This window comes from Halichoeres trimaculatus, unplaced genomic scaffold (genome assembly GCF_033239565.1).
Source record: "Halichoeres trimaculatus isolate MK-OKI-2021-1 unplaced genomic scaffold, fHalTri1.1 fHalTri1_scaffold_4, whole genome shotgun sequence".
Taxonomy (NCBI): Eukaryota; Metazoa; Chordata; class Actinopteri; order Labriformes; family Labridae; genus Halichoeres; species Halichoeres trimaculatus.
The window spans coordinates 341,720-357,193 of record NW_027437182.1 but is presented as its reverse complement, the minus strand read 5'-3'; the positions used below and the strand labels follow the sequence as shown (position 1 = coordinate 357,193).

Below are 15,474 nucleotides of genomic sequence, written 5' to 3'. Positions count from 1 at the left end.
CTCAAACACCAAGGTCTGCCCATAGCTCCACCCCTGAAAAGTCTCCAGAGGCTGGCCAATCAGAGTGAAGGGGGTTTGTGGAGCAGGGAGCCTTAAAGAGACAGCAGCTAAAACTACAGGCTGACATGAGAGTTTTCTGAAACAGCAAGGAGAGGAAAACAGAGATTTAATCTTTAAAGTTAAAAGGTTCAGACGTGTACTTGTGGAAGTATAAATCAGAATAAAAATAAATGTTGTTACAACAGTGATTATAATAACTACATTTTTGAGATCATACATGTGATGTTGCAGTTTTTTTTAAATAAATATGCAAAATTTCCAGAAATTTTGAAATCTTAACATTAAAAAAGGTTGGAACAAACAAACAAAAAATGTTCTGGAATTTCAAAAATTTGCAAAAATATACTTAGAAAACAAGTAAAAAAAAAACAAAACACAAATTCACAAAAAAAAAAAAAAAGGGATAAAATATTTGAATTTCTTTTTCAATTTGAATTATTAGCAAAAGCTACAAAAAATTTTTTTGCAAAACTTAAAAAAAAAAAATAACATCAAAAATGTAAAAAAAAAAACAAGTTTGAGTTTATAAAAAATGCCAAAAAAAATAAAACATAAAATAAATAAAATTAAAAAATGCAAAAAATAAATAAATCAATAAATAAGTAGTATACATTTTCGACAGAATACTTGAATTTGACAACATTTATTGATAATTTTGCTCGACTCATCATTTTTTGATGTTTGCTAATGTCTTGCCACATATCAATCATGTAAATTATTCCTGCATGTTGTCAGTTAAATGAATTAAAATCAGTATTTTCTTCCAGATGAGTCTTTTTGTAGATGTAGTTATCTTCCCAGGGCTGTAAAACTTGAGGTTAGCCACAGGTGCATGGAAAGTTGGTGGGCTGTTGATGTTGTAGGAGGTGAAGTAGAGCGGTGGCAGGCTTTATTGACAGATGGGATGAAGATTTAGTTCAACTAAATGTTAACACAGGATTTTATTTAGTGTCAGTGTCTTTAATCATCAACACCCTCTGGAAGAAAAACAACTATTCTTTATTTCATGAATATTTTTTAAAGCTACAAGGAGCCACTGCAGAGGAGTCAAAGGGCCACATGAGGCTCCAGAGCCACAGGTTGAAGACCCTTGGTTCTAGAATGTAGTGACATCATCAGGGCAGAATGTAGTGACATCACAAAGACAGAAAGCTCTCTGTGCTTGATGATGAACATTCTAGAACCTCATTGATGGAGCTGCAGCATAAAGGCCGTGTAGAGCTTCAGATACTACGGTGGCACCAGAGGGACAGAATAAAGAGTAAAACAGACTTGGGCAGAGAGCTAAACCTTGGTGTGCTGATGTCTTCCTGATTGTAACGGCTGAGCTGCTAACACACGCCTGAAAACACGAACCCTGGCGGCGCTAACATTAACCTGTCTGATAATTACGCTCTGCAGGAGGCGCCTGAGCTCCTCTCGTGACTAATGTGTAAATTTACAGAGTGTGGAGAACACACAGCTCCTGCTCCTGGAGGTTTGTCGCGTTAGCTGCTGGAGCGCAGCATCAGCGCCTCAGAGACGCCGCGTGACTAACAACCCAACAAATAAAAGAGGACGTGAATATGAATGGATGAAGACGTAAACGAAGACGCCATTAGCTGAGCGATGACACACGTCATAAAGTCCTGATGGAAGGAGTCAGGTATGCAGAGGAGGTGAGGACGCTCAGATCAGACCGCGCTCCTCAAACCACCGTCTGGAAATGTTTTACTGCTCTGAGACCGAAGTTACAGGCTTTAAATCTTCCCCTGAGTTAATGGACTCTGACTCTCTGACTTTAACAGACACCTCCTGCTCCTCAGGGAGTCAACAACGTCTGACTGAGGAGGTGTGCTACCTGAGAGCTGAGTGCTGGAAGACGGCCTCGCTGAAAGCTTGTCCCAGCAGCCGGGGGGCGCTCTGGCTCTGCTGGCTGACCCGGGCCAGGTGTCTGCTGAGGTGGACCAGGAGCTGGTGGTTGGCCTGAGGGATGCTGGGAGAGTCCAGGATCTGCTTCAGCCTCTGCCCGCACTCGTCCACGCTCTGAGTCTCTGTGGGACCAAAAACAGAAAACCAGCTCCAGTTAGACCAGGGTCCTACCAACAGGTTTTCCTCCTTTCAGCTCAGTCAGCGCTGACTCTGTCAGACAGGAGGAGAGCTCAGCTCGCCACCGTGACGTGGACAAAACAGATCAATCTGTAACTAAGACATGAGTAAATATCAAAGAGGAATGGGGGAAGAGAGGGTTACTGAGCGTTCACAACAAAAGAGGAAATAACAGCGAGCACAACGCACGCCAAGTTCATTCATTACCAATGAGAGCCCGGCGTCCTGAGCGGCTAAAGCGTCCTGAGCAGCTAAAGCGTCCTGAGCGGCTAAAGCGTCCTGAGCAGCTAAAGCGTCCTGAGCAGCTAAAGCGTCCTGAGCAGCTAGAGCGTCCTGAGCGGCTAAAGCGTCCTGAGCAGCTAGAGCGTCCTGAGCAGCTAGAGCGTCCTGAGCAGCTAAAGTAGCTAAAGTGTCCTGAGCGGCTAGAGCGTCCTGAGCAGCTAGAGCGTCCTGAGCAGCTAAAGCGTCCTGAGCGGCTAAAGCGTCCTGAGCGGCTAGAGCGTCCTGAGCAGCTAGAGCGTCCTGAGCAGCTAGAGCGTCCTGAGCAGCTAAAGCGTCCTGAGCGGCTAAAGCGTCCTGAGCGGCTAAAGTAGCTAAAGTGTCCTGAGCGGCTAAAGCGTCCTGAGCGGCTAAAGCGTCCTGAGCGGCTAAAGCGTCCTGAGCGGCTAAAGTAGCTAAAGTGTCCTGAGCGGCTAAAGCAGCTAAAGCGTCCTGAGCGGCTAAAGCGTCCTGAGCGGCTAAAGTAGCTAAAGCGTCCTGAGCGGCTAAAGTAGCTAAAGTGTCCTGAGCGGCTAAAGCAGCTAAAGTGTCCTGAGCGGCTAAAGCGTCAAAAGTGTCACCAGATGAGAAGTTGAGCCTCGGTCAACTTTATGCTAATTAGCTACAACGCAGTTCAGCGGCAAACAGTGGCAACCAATCAGAGTAGAGATGTCCTTGGACCGAGCGGGCCCTAAAGAACAACACATGTAACTTTGGTTCCTGGTTCTGTCTTGGAAACAGAAAAGCTCATAAACTGTGTTCAGCTCATCCTGCTCTTTTTAATATCTCCTTTTAGCTACAGACACCAACAATAAAAACATCGTGTAGCGGAGGTGGTAGATTGTTCTGGTGAGTTTAAAATGTGCAGTAACAGCAGAAAATAGTGAAGTGAAGTGTAGTCTGTGGCTAAGACGTAGCCTAGCCTAGCATGCTAACATTTCTAGCTTCATCTGAATGGGATGACACCAGGGCTCCAGACGAACTTTGTTCAGCATCGATCTGAGATTTACGCCGGGGGGGGGTTACTTTATTACCAAACAGTCTCTGCTGGATCCTTCTGGATCCTTCTGGATCTAGAAGGATCCTACCGTGGATGGCTTCGTACCGGACTGTCAGGCGGTGACCTGGTTTTTTCTTGCCTGTTTTGAGCGACCTTTTTTCTTCCCTGAGGATTTATCTTTCATTTCTCGTGGATTAACGATGTTTTGTGTTACAGACTTACAAGGACCAGAAAAACAGGATTAAAGGAGCGTTTAAAACAGTGTGAAGAAGGACAGCTTGTGTTTTTTCGTTAGTTGGGAACTTTTCATGATTTTGGTTTAATGAACATTGAGATTATTGTTTTATTTTGGTTGTGATTTCTTTTGGAACAGGTTTAAAAAGCTCCTTTAAATGACGAACAGGATTAAACTTTGACGTCAGTCACATGACGAGCGGCCGAAGCTGCTAAAATATTTTGCTGCTTTTGCCTCTTTTAGTGTGAACACACAGTTAGAATAGAATAGAATAGAATAGAATAGAATAGAAAATACTTTATTTATCCTGGGGGGGGGGGATTTCAGGACAGTCAATGATCAACACAGACGACGCATCAAAACACTAAATCACGAGAATCAAAGCACCCAGCTCCATGAATCCTGATTTAAAGGAAGATTTCATAAAAAAGAAACAGAAGAAAAAACATGTAAATAATAAAATCAGCCAGGAGGATAAAACCTGTGACTGATTGATGCTGCTGTTACTTTAGCTCACACAGCTGGTCGTCCTGTTTCACTTTGTCACAAAGAGAAACGTCCTCTGACCATCCAACATCTTCACACCTCATTTTGTCTTTGACCTGAAATCAGACGTTTTTCTGGACTGCTCGGTGAACGAAGCTCTGATTGAGTCTAAAAGACATTTTTTACTGAGAATCAGAGAAAACACTTGAAAGGTGTCAGGTTTTTGCAGTGTGCAGGTTGTTAGGGCTCTCTGAAGCAGCAGAAAGTTCCTGAGTCGACTTTAAAAAGTGCAGACATGAAGGAGCGTTTCTCTGAAGCGGTGATATTTGGAGGATGAGGTGTTTTAAAGTGCAGCAGAGTTCAGGTGGAACAGAGGAAGTGTCGCTGTAAACTGACGGCTCAGACTCTCACTGATCAAAGCTGAACCTCAGCTGAACCTGGTCTGGGTCTTTCTGAGGAGCTGAGCCCACGGCTGCCCCCGCTTCAGACGTAAACAGAGTTCAACTCAGCTCCTCAGCAGGAGTCAGGAAACTTTCCCTCCACCATGTGACCACGATGTGACCACGATGTGACCACGATGTGACCACGATGTGACCACGATGTGACCACGATGTGACCACAATGTGACCACGATGGGACCACGATGTGACCACGATGTGACCACGATGGGACCACGATGTGACCACGATGGGACCACGATGTGTCCACGATGTGACCACGATGGGACCATGATGTGACCACGATGTGTCCACGATGTGACCACGATGGGACCAGGATGTGACCACGATGGGACCAGGATGTGACCACGATGAGACCATGATGTGACCACGATGTGTCCACGATGTGACCACGATGGGACCAGGATGTGACCACGATGGGACCACGATGTGACCACGATGTGTCCACGATGTGACCACAGTGTGACCACGATGGGACCATGATGTGACCACGATGTGTCCACGATGTGACCACGATGGGACCACGATGGGACCACGATGTGACCACGATGGGACCATGATGGGACCACGATGTGACCACGATGGGACCACGATGGGACCACGATCCACCGCAGACGGGTCGGGATCATTAAAGAGCGTTCAGCGCTTCACTCACACACGGCGAGCGCGCAGCAGATGCTCCTGCTGTGCTGCCTGATGTGCAGCACCTCCATCAGCGTCCATGGGAGCGTGCAGCCACGCCGCTCGCCGGCCCTCAGGAGCAGCTGGGCCTTGGCAGGACATCAGAGCGTCCAGCTGCCGGCCTGACAGACGCACTGCAGCTTCCTGTGTGGATCCTGTAACATGTCACAGCAGGAGGCGCTCAGGGGACGGGGCTGCTCCTTTCTCCTGCAGCCAGCTCAGACAATGAGCCGTGTTTGGAGAGGAGCAGACGTATTGACCAACACACTCACCACGGGATTTTAACCACCATAAACACGCTAACAGCTGCGCCCAGCCTGCGGCGTGCAGGTTTACGACGAGGGGGGTCGCTCAGCGGGAGGCTGGACGTAAACAGTCCATTCATCCCTGTCTGGATCTTCCGTCCTCAGACGTGTTCGTCTTTAGACCGTCCTCAGTCTGCAGCTGTAGTCACAGGTTAACGTCAGGAGAAAGCGTCACGCTCCTTTAGCTCATCGGGGTCACTCAGTCAGTCTATGACATCACGCTGTACACGGGGAGGTCGATCAGTGTTTCATCGTTTGGTTAAATCAGAAAACCTGAAACTGACTTTTTAAAGGTCTCTGTCTCTGGTCTCCTCCAAAGATCTGATCAACTGATCATCATCAAACAGGATCAGAACGAGCGCAGGCTGACGACCCTCCATGCTAACAGGCTAACAGGCTAACAGGCTAACTTTGGTTCTGTTAGGAACTAAAAGTTCCTGGAACTTCTGGTTGTTTCTGATTAACTTTTCTAAATGATCCAGTTTTTAATTTATTAATAAGCTTCAGTGTCTCTGACTGTGACGGTTTGTTAATGATGAACAAACATTTTCAAGCATCACAAAAATAAAAACCTCCCAAAGCAAACCTCTGTGTTTTTAACCTCTTTACGCTCTCAGAGTCTGTTTCTGTTTGAAAACCACCGTAGAGCTCGACCCAGGTACCAGAAAGGTCAAAAAGGTCAAAACGTTGATGGAGACAGGAAGAAATGGACTTCATGAAGGGGACAGCTCACACACACACACACACACACACACACACACACACACACACACACACACACTGAGGGTGATTTGTGGTCTGCAGAGCTGGACATGTGACGTGCTGCATGTATCCAGGTGTGTGAATGTTGATATGTATTGATCCAGTGTGTGAGCTATCGCTGCGTTCGGCCTCAGCGCAGGAACGAGAGCGTTCAATCGATCCTAACAACACAGAGAGGCGACACAGAGCTGCAGGACAGACGTAGTCACTGAAAAAATCACCAGGAAACACTGTGGATCTCTCAGAAACTGTTTTTTTTAAAGATCTGTGGATGAAACCCGATCAGTGACTGAGATCTGATGGAAAAGCTGAACATAACTAATCGTCTGCTCAATGAGCCGCTCTGAGGATCAGACGTTTCAGACGTGTAAATGCTCTGACCGTATTTCAGCCTGTCTGTCTCTGTGTTGGTCCGTGTTGGGGGCTGGTGTCTGGGGGTCAAAGGTCAGGCTGACCCAGCAGGGAGGTGAGGAGGTGAAGTGGGAGGAGTCAAGTAGCTTTGTTTAATAACCATTAGTGTGTGTTTTTATGAGCAGTGTGTGTTCGCTGTGTCAGAGAGGAAACCTGCTCCAGACGTGTTTCTGCTGCTGCATGGAGTCACGCTAAAAACACGTCTGACGAGAGGGTTAGCATGATCCCACAGCTGACCTTAAACATGTATGATCAGGAAAAATAAGAAAAACACAGGATGGAAACACGTCTACAGACTGAAGGTGACGATAACACGGTTCATTATGTTTCACCTCAACAACATCCAACAGAGAGGAAACAACAAGGAAGGAAGGAAGGAAGGAAGGAAGGAAGAGAGGAGGGAAGAGAGGAGGGAAGAAGGGGGGGGGGGATGAAGGAAGGAAGGGAGAAAGGAAGGAAGAAGGGATGAAGGAGGGAAGGAAGGAAGGAAGGGAGAAAGGAAGGAGAAAATGGAAAAAAGGAAGAAAGGACAGGAGGAGGGAAAAGAAAGGAAGGAAGGAAGGATAGGAGGAAGGAAGAAAGGAGGAAAAAAAGGAAAAAAGGAAGAAACGAGGTATGGGAAGATTTGAATGAAGGGAGGAGGGAAGGAAGGAAGGAAGGAAAATAGAAAAGGAGGTATGGGAAGGAAGAAAGAAAGGATGATAGGTAAGAGGGAAGGAAGGAGGGATTAGAAGGAAGGAAGAAAGGAAGAAAAAAAGGAAAAGAAAGGAAGAAAGGAGGGATGGGAAGGATTGAATGAGGGAGGGAGGAAAGGAAGGAAGGAAGGAAGATAGGAAAGGAGGGATTTGAAGGAAGGAAGAAAGAAAATTTGGAAAGGAGCGGAGAAAGGAAGGAAGGAAGGAAAGAAGAATGGGAGAGAGGAAGGAAAAAAGGAAAGAAGGAGGGATTGGAAGGAATAAAGGAAGGAAGAAACAAAAAAAGGAGGGAAGGAAGGAAGGAAGAAAGGAAGGAAGGAAGGAAGGTTGGGACCACTCTCCAGAGCTGACTGAGAGGAAGAGACACTGAAGGAAGTTTACAGGCTTCTTAGGTGTGTGTGTGTGTGTGTGTGTGTGTGTGTGTGTGTGTGTGTGTGTGTGTGTGTGTGTGTGTGTGTGTGTGTGTGTGTGTGTGTGTGTGTGTGTGTGCAGGTGGGCGGTGATGGATGGCTGACAATCTGCTGCAGCCTGATGGGGGTCATGTAATTCACCTCTCCGTCTGACTACAACTGATCTCACACACACACACACACACACACACACACACACACACACACACACACACACACACACACTCTCCTGCTCTCTGTTATTATGGATTGGGGTTGACCCTCTGGTCAATAGAGGTCAAGGCTGGAGAGGGAACTTGGCCCATCCATCTGGCCCTGCGGGATTCTGGGAGACTGGACAACTGGACGGGGGAGTAGGGGGGGGGGGGGGGGGGGGGGGGGGGGGGTGTATCATCGCCGTGGTTACCGTCCTGATGATTGATCTGAACTCTCTGAGCAGCAGTTTTTCTTAGTTTCAGGCTCTGACTTGGACTTCAGCTCATCCAGATCACCAGGAGTCACTGGTCCTGAGACAGACCCAGACCCAGACTCAGACTCAGACTCAGGGGGCAGTGCTGAGATGACCTGGGTCAGTCTGAAGACCATATTCTGTGAAGGGCTTAAGTCTGAGGAGTTAAATCTCTGTGAACCAGGAGAGACCAGGGTCAGAGTAAATCAGGAACACTGAGGAGGATAAAAACCGTCTCCTGCTCCTGGGTCTCACAGTCTGACCCCCCCAGGACACGGTCTGGTCTCTGAAGGTCCAGATGGACGGTGGTCAGTCAGACTCAGCCAGCTGGACTTTATGAGACCATCAGGATTAACCAGCCCTCACACACGGTTATTGGAGGAGGAGACCATGGAGGGTAAACATGGACATCAGGGCAGGAGGAGGAGGAGGAGGAGGAGGAGGAGGAGGAGGAGGAGGAGGAGGAGCGGGGGGGGGGGGGGGGGGGGATTACTTTATCAAATGATAGATTGTGTCTCAGAAACATCCTCATAGACCCATGAGGAAGACTGATAAAAACTGTCCGTGTATCTCAGTCTGAATCCTGACATTTGTTGATGCTGTTAGAGAAAAAATCTCCTCTGATTCTTCTTTATTTCCATCTTTTCCCGCGGCCGTCCTCCTCTCCTGGAGACAGCTCATCCTCTGGTCTGTTTGATCTGAGTCCATGTTTCCAGTCATCTGTGGAAATCCCCGCTCCGCTCTCAGATCCAGAGATAAACGCCTGGAGCTGGATTTTTAAATACCTTTCTCTAAACCCACTGACCCAGCAGAGCGACAGAGACCGGGGTAAAAATAAACACACAGCTTTTGTTGAGTGTGTGTGTGTGTGTGTGTGTGTGTGTGTGTGTTTGAAGGAGCTAAATCATATCCTGAGCTGCAGAGTCACTGTGAGAGCGACACAGACCAACGCCGTTTGACTGTGAACCTGGACCACGTGGGTGGAGGACGACTGACGACCTGGTTCTTAATCAGGCGCCTGTGACCGTCAGAGAGTTTGATTATCATCGTTTACAGCAAAGTCACTGAGCTTTAAGAAGTCTCACATTAATAAATATAAATATAAATATAAATATAAATATAAATAGATATAAATATAAATATAAATAAATATAAATATAAATATAAATAAAAATAAATATAAATAAATATAAATAGATATAAAAATAAATAGATATAAAAATAAATATAAATATAAACAGATATAAATAAAAATAAAAATAAATATAAATATATATAAATATAAATAAATATAAATATAAATATAAATAGATATAAATATAAATATAAATAAATATAAATAAATATAAATACATATAAATATAAATATAAATAGATATAAATATAAATATAAATATAAATAAATATAAATATAAATAAATATTAATATGAATAAATATAAATATCAATATAAATAAATATTAATATGAATAAATATAAATATAAGTAAATATTAGTATGAATTAATATAAATATCAATATAAATAAATATTAATATGAATAAATATAAATATAAATAAAAATAAATATAAATATGAATATAATATAAATATAAATATAGATATAAATAAATAGATATAAATATAAATATAAATATACCTGTTTAAACCTGTTTGTGATCCATGATTTAAAAGAAGAGTCAGTGACAAACGTGTCGTTTCCAAACTCTGTTCCTCAGTCTCAGTCTCCTCAGATGTCTGTCTAACATGAGTCTGGTTCTGTCCGAGGTTTCTGCCCGTTAAAGGGAAGTTGTTCCTCTCCATTGTAACTTGCTAAATGCTGCAAAGTCCTGTACTCATGGTGGATTAAGATAAGATAAGACTCCTTATCTGGTCTTGATGTTGGGTTTCTGTTAATAAAGTTTTATTAACATTTATGGGTCTAGACCTGTAAATGTTTTTGTAAAGTGTCTTGAAATAACATTTGTTATGATTCTGGGCTCTACAAATAAAGATTGATTGATTGATTGATTGACTGATTGATTGACTGACTGATTGATTGATTGATTGATTGTTTGATTGATTGATTGACTGATTGAATGATTGAGTATCTGTGGTTGAATCCAACACTAACCCATTCACAGCACGCAGACCTGAATCCCTCAGCTGGACAAAGTGAGGCGCCCATCATCCCCTCGATGGCGTCCTGTGAAGCTCTGGTCACTCAGAGACGACGGGACAACGAACAGACAAAAGACGAACTAGAAAGAGGCCACAGGCTGGATCCAAACCGGGGCCAGACTTTGGAGGGTGACCCTCAGGACTAGGGATGGGTACCTTTCACATTTGAAACAATACGGTACCAATTCTCGGTACCTGGCAATCGGTACTGGTACTCAACGGTACCAATTTTCGGTACTTTTGTGTGTTAATGTAGTAAATAATATCAATTTTTTTAATAATTAAATGTAAATTCTTTTCAATTTAACGTATTTATTCTTCAATATATAACCTTGCAATGCTGTGTGCATGGAAAATCACCTACTCTTCCACTCCCTCACAGTCACAAGGATGTGTTCAGGTACCTGAACATGGTACCTTTTGATTTTACGTGAATCTGTACCTGGTACTTTTGACAGAATTCAGTTGGTACCTTTAAAAGTACCTAATTCGGTACCCATCCCTACTCAGGACCCTGGATCCAACAGGCTAAATCCACCAGAGCCAGACCAGGGCTCAACTACTCTGTAGTTTATTTTGATCCTTGTTAGCGTTAGCCTAGCAGCTGCTATCCTTCCTAATAAACATGTGACAAGATAACATACAGATATATAAACATGGTGTGGCGCCACCATCAGTCGACTGACTCATCCAGAGGTACGGCGTGTTCCTTTAAGGACCCTGAGTTACCCTGAGTCTGTTGCTTCAGGTCAGAGTGGCCATCACTGAGGTTTGCAGGTGGTACTGAGGGCGGCAGGGGAGCCGGTTGTGACTGGGACACTGGGGGCTGGGTGGACCACTCCAGCTGATACTGGGAACAACACCTGAGATCCCCGTCCAGAAGGGGGCGCTCCCAGGAACAGCCCTCAGGCCTCTGGTCGCGGTCCGGAGCAGGACGGAGACCTCAGTCCTTGGCCTTGGCGTGGTCTGACCCCTGTGGTTGAGGAGGGATGAACGAGGGTTTCTCCTCTGACTCACCGTCCTCACTCTCTGCTTCCTGTTTGTCAGAGCTCGTTCTTCTTCTCTGACTCTAACTGACCACAAACTTTCCCTCGCTGTGTCTAAATATGAAAGCTGAGACCATGAAAACCACTCTCAGGATGACAAACCCTGAATGTTCCCTCCCTCAGGTCGAAGCCGCTGATTTATATCGTGGCTCGCTAATAAAAACACAAAGAGCTCAAAGTGAAGCCGGCCTGCCTCTTTCTGATTGGCTGTTGGAGTGGCGCGCCTCTTCCTCTCTGAGCGCAGCCGGAGGTGTTCGCTAAAAGAAGAGGAGCAGACCAAAGTCCCATGACTCGTCCTCCTGCCAAAGCGCCATTTCTGAGGGAAACTGCAGCGTTACTGATCCCTGAGATGATCTGCTCCACAGCTCAAACACTTTCTTATTCCCTCAGATTTCACAGGAACCTCCCCCCGTCTCCCCCGTCTCTCAGCGTCCCCCGTCTCCCAGCGTCCCCCATCCCTCGTCTCCAGGCGTCCCCTGTCTCCCAGCGTCCCCCGTCTCCCCCCGTCTCTCAGCATCCCCCGTCTCCCAGCGTCCCCCGTCTCCAGGCGTCCCCCGTCTCCCAGCGTCTCCCGTCTCTCCCAGCGTCCCCCGTCTCCCAGCGTCCCCGCCCCAAACTCAGACGTGCAGTTTCAGCAGGTTCGACTTTGGACGACCTGCAGGAGACACTTGATGAATCCTCTTAAAGTGGTTTATCCCGACTGGAAATGTTTCCATGAATAAGTAAAAGAAAGAAAGGGCTGTCACTAAACGGGACGGGAGGACAGGAGGAGGGGAGGACGGGAGGAGGGAACGGGAGGCGAGGAGGAGCGCTTACATAATTGAGGGGATTTCACTCGAGGAGCGTTTTTGGAGGAACTTCCTGCAGACGCCGCTTCGTTCTGGAGGAGCTCACGCTCAGGTGCACTTTCCCCCTCATCCCCCCGTGTGTCCGTCTGTCTCTGGCGTTCTTTTATTCCCACACAGGCACGCACAGCGCCCACGCCGAGCACGAAACGCCAGAAGTACAGGTAGAGCGCATTAAAGATGGATGAGTGTGTGAGAGTCCCTAAAAGCCGGGGAGAGAGGAGGTGGGCGGCAGGTGACGGGGTGAGGCGGCAGGTCAGGTGTAGAGAAATGAGAAAAGACAGAGGAGCGGGCCGAGCCGCGTTCACAGACCGGTTTTTATCCAAACCAGGAGCCGTCAGGAGATCAGAGCGGAGCTGGCGCTGACGAGAGGCTACAGGCGTCTCTGCGTCCAGATACGCAGAAATCTGTCAGCTGTGACGAGAGTCCACGCTCACGCTGAGGGACAGAGGATAAAAACACGTCCTGAGCCCAGATGGGCTCACACTCAGCTTTGATGTGGGTCATCGTCCTGTTGGTTCTCTGACTCCAGGAGCTGTGATCTTTATCACACAGGACCAGAAACACTCTGAGAAATCTCCCCCTGACCGTCTGACTGTGATCACTCAGGTGTTTAAACGTTACCTTGAGCTGTGTAAACCAGCTCGCTGTAGACCACGGCCGGGATGATGGGGACTGGAAGGTCCTGCAGAAAACCTCTGAGAGCATCACTGAGAGAGACCACGTCGTACTGGTCCAGGTCTACAGAGAGCGGATCTGAGGGGACACAAGACAAGAGGGAAACGTTAGAGACCATTTATTACAGGGAAAGGTTTTTCTGTTTTCTGTTAGTTTTTTAAAAAGTGTCACTGTCCTCAATGAAACAGGAAGCAGATTAATTCAGAACCTCTCACACCGTAAAAATGAAACAGCACCAGATGGACACAAACACAGCCCTGCCTAAGGCGTCCGTTATCAGAAATGAATAGATGCCATTAGGCGTGTACCGTCCCCCAAACACAAAATGAACCCACAACTCAGGGCGTGTACCGTCCTCCAAACAGAATATGTAAAGACAACATAGGGAGTGTACCGTCCTCCAAATAGAAAATGAACAGGTAAAGCAGGGCTTGTATCGTGCTCAACACAGAACATATATAGACGACACAGTGCGTGTACTGTCCTCCAAATCGAAAATGACCAGGAAACGCAGGCCGTGTACCTTGCTCCAAACAGAATATGTATAGACAATACAGGGCGTGTACTGTCCTCCAAACAAAAAATAAATGGACACTTTAGGGCATGTACCCTGCTCCAAACAGAAAATGAACGGACACCTCAGAGCGTGTACCATCCTCCAAACCGAAAATTATTGGACGACACAGGGCGTGTACCCTCCTCCAAATAGAAAACGAACAGGCATAGCAGGGCATGTACCGTCTCCAAAAAGAAAATGAATGAACAACTCAGGGTGTGTACCGTTCTCCAGACCAAAAATGAACAGAAACCGCAGGGTGTGTACCGTCCTCCAAACTGAAAATGAACAGACACCTCAGGGTGTGTACCGTCCTCCAGACCAAAAATGAACAGACAACACAGGGTGTGTACCGTCCTCCAAGCTGAAAATGAACAGACAATGCAGGGTGTGTACCGTCCTCCAAACTGAAAATGAACAGACAACGCAGGGTGTGTACCGTCCTCCAAGCTGAAAATGAACAGACAACGCAGGGTGTGTACCGTCCTCCAAACTGAAAATGAACAGACAACGCAGGGTGTGTACCGTCCTCCAGACCAAAAATGAACAGACAACACAGGGTGTGTACCGTCCTCCAAGCTGAAAATGAACAGACAATGCAGGGTGTGTACCGTCCTCCAAACTGAAAATGAACAGACAACGCAGGGTGTGTACCGTCCTCCAAACTGAAAATGAATGGATGACGTTGAGGCATTAACCATCGGTCCACACCTCAGCGTCACCCATTCATTCTTGATCATGGACGCCTCAAAAGGCATTTTCCTTCCACCATCGTCACTTAGGAGAGAAATAAACAATAAATCAATCATTAATACGCTAATTTTGTTTTTGTTTGTTAAAATCCTAAGTCTTACACAAGAAGCGACTCTGTACGGATTGTTGCCAAGCTAACCTGGTAAGGCTGCTTATCGTTAAGTTACGTGGTACAAAGTATCTTTTCAGAGGGTGAGTGCACCTCTTACTGCTCGTGTGTGCCCAGAGGATGATGGGAAATTTTATTTTAAAGAATCAAAGTCCACAGAGAGTTTCCTGAATTGTTTGTTTGCAAGAAATATTATCCAACACTTAGTCTGATCGTTCAATAACTGTGAAATAATGTATATTAACGTATGCTGAGTTTCTGTTTCCACGGTAACCAACTAACATTTGAGCCAGCGCCATACTTTATAACAATCAGGCTGTTTGACAGGAAGTGTTTCAGAGGTGTTATCAAGAGAAAGCGGTGTGTGTGTGATCTCCCTGAGTGTGTGTGTGATCTCCCTGAGTGTGTGTGTGATCTCCCTGAGTGTGTGTGTGATCTCCCTGAGTGTGTGTGTGATCTCCCTGAGTGTGTGTGTGATCTCCCTGAGTGTGTGTGACGTCTCACAGTCAGCTGTTTCTGGGAAAGAGGAGAAAGTGTCGTTCAGCTTCAGAGAAACAGAAACTCTGCAGACACAACCAGAGATAAGACGCTGACAGTCAGAGACGAACACATCCTCCATCCTTCACCTCAGCCTGCGCTCCTCCTCCCTGCTCCTAACCTTCCTCCTTTTTCTCCTCTCCTCCTCTTCCTCCTCCCTGCTCCTAACCTTCCTCCTTTTCCTCCTCTTCCTCCTCCCTGCTCCTAACCTTCCTCCTTTTCCTCCTCTCCTCCTCTTCCTCCTCTTTGTCCTGTCAGACATTCGTCTCAACCCTTCCTTTTTCCTCTCCTGTCTCCTTTTCCTCCATCCACTCCCCTCCTCCCCCCTCCTCCACCTCTGGAGTCAAACGGCCGGTTAAATCGTATTGATTGGTTCTCTAACTGATGCCTGAATAAACTTAACCAATCAGCACGGGCCGTGAAGCACCAAGCGGTTAGCGTCAATGGATGGCGTCTTCACAGCGCCTGGTGTTATCGCTGCGTGATTTGTCAGA

At 46.4% G+C, this 15,474-nt stretch overlaps 1 protein-coding gene across 1 annotated transcript in view; it reads right to left on the bottom strand.

Annotated features, from left to right (window-relative positions):
* pik3r3b (phosphoinositide-3-kinase, regulatory subunit 3b (gamma)) overlaps window positions 1-15,474 on the bottom strand; it is a 218,639-nt gene that overhangs the window by 111,389 nt on the left and 91,776 nt on the right. Inside the window, exons 5-6 of the mRNA XM_074668892.1 lie at window positions 12,972-13,103; window positions 1,901-2,093 (exon numbers count right to left, since the gene is read on the bottom strand). Coding sequence (XP_074524993.1) covers window positions 1,901-2,093; window positions 12,972-13,103 — 325 coding nt within the window. The remainder of the gene's footprint in view (window positions 1-1,900; window positions 2,094-12,971; window positions 13,104-15,474) is intronic.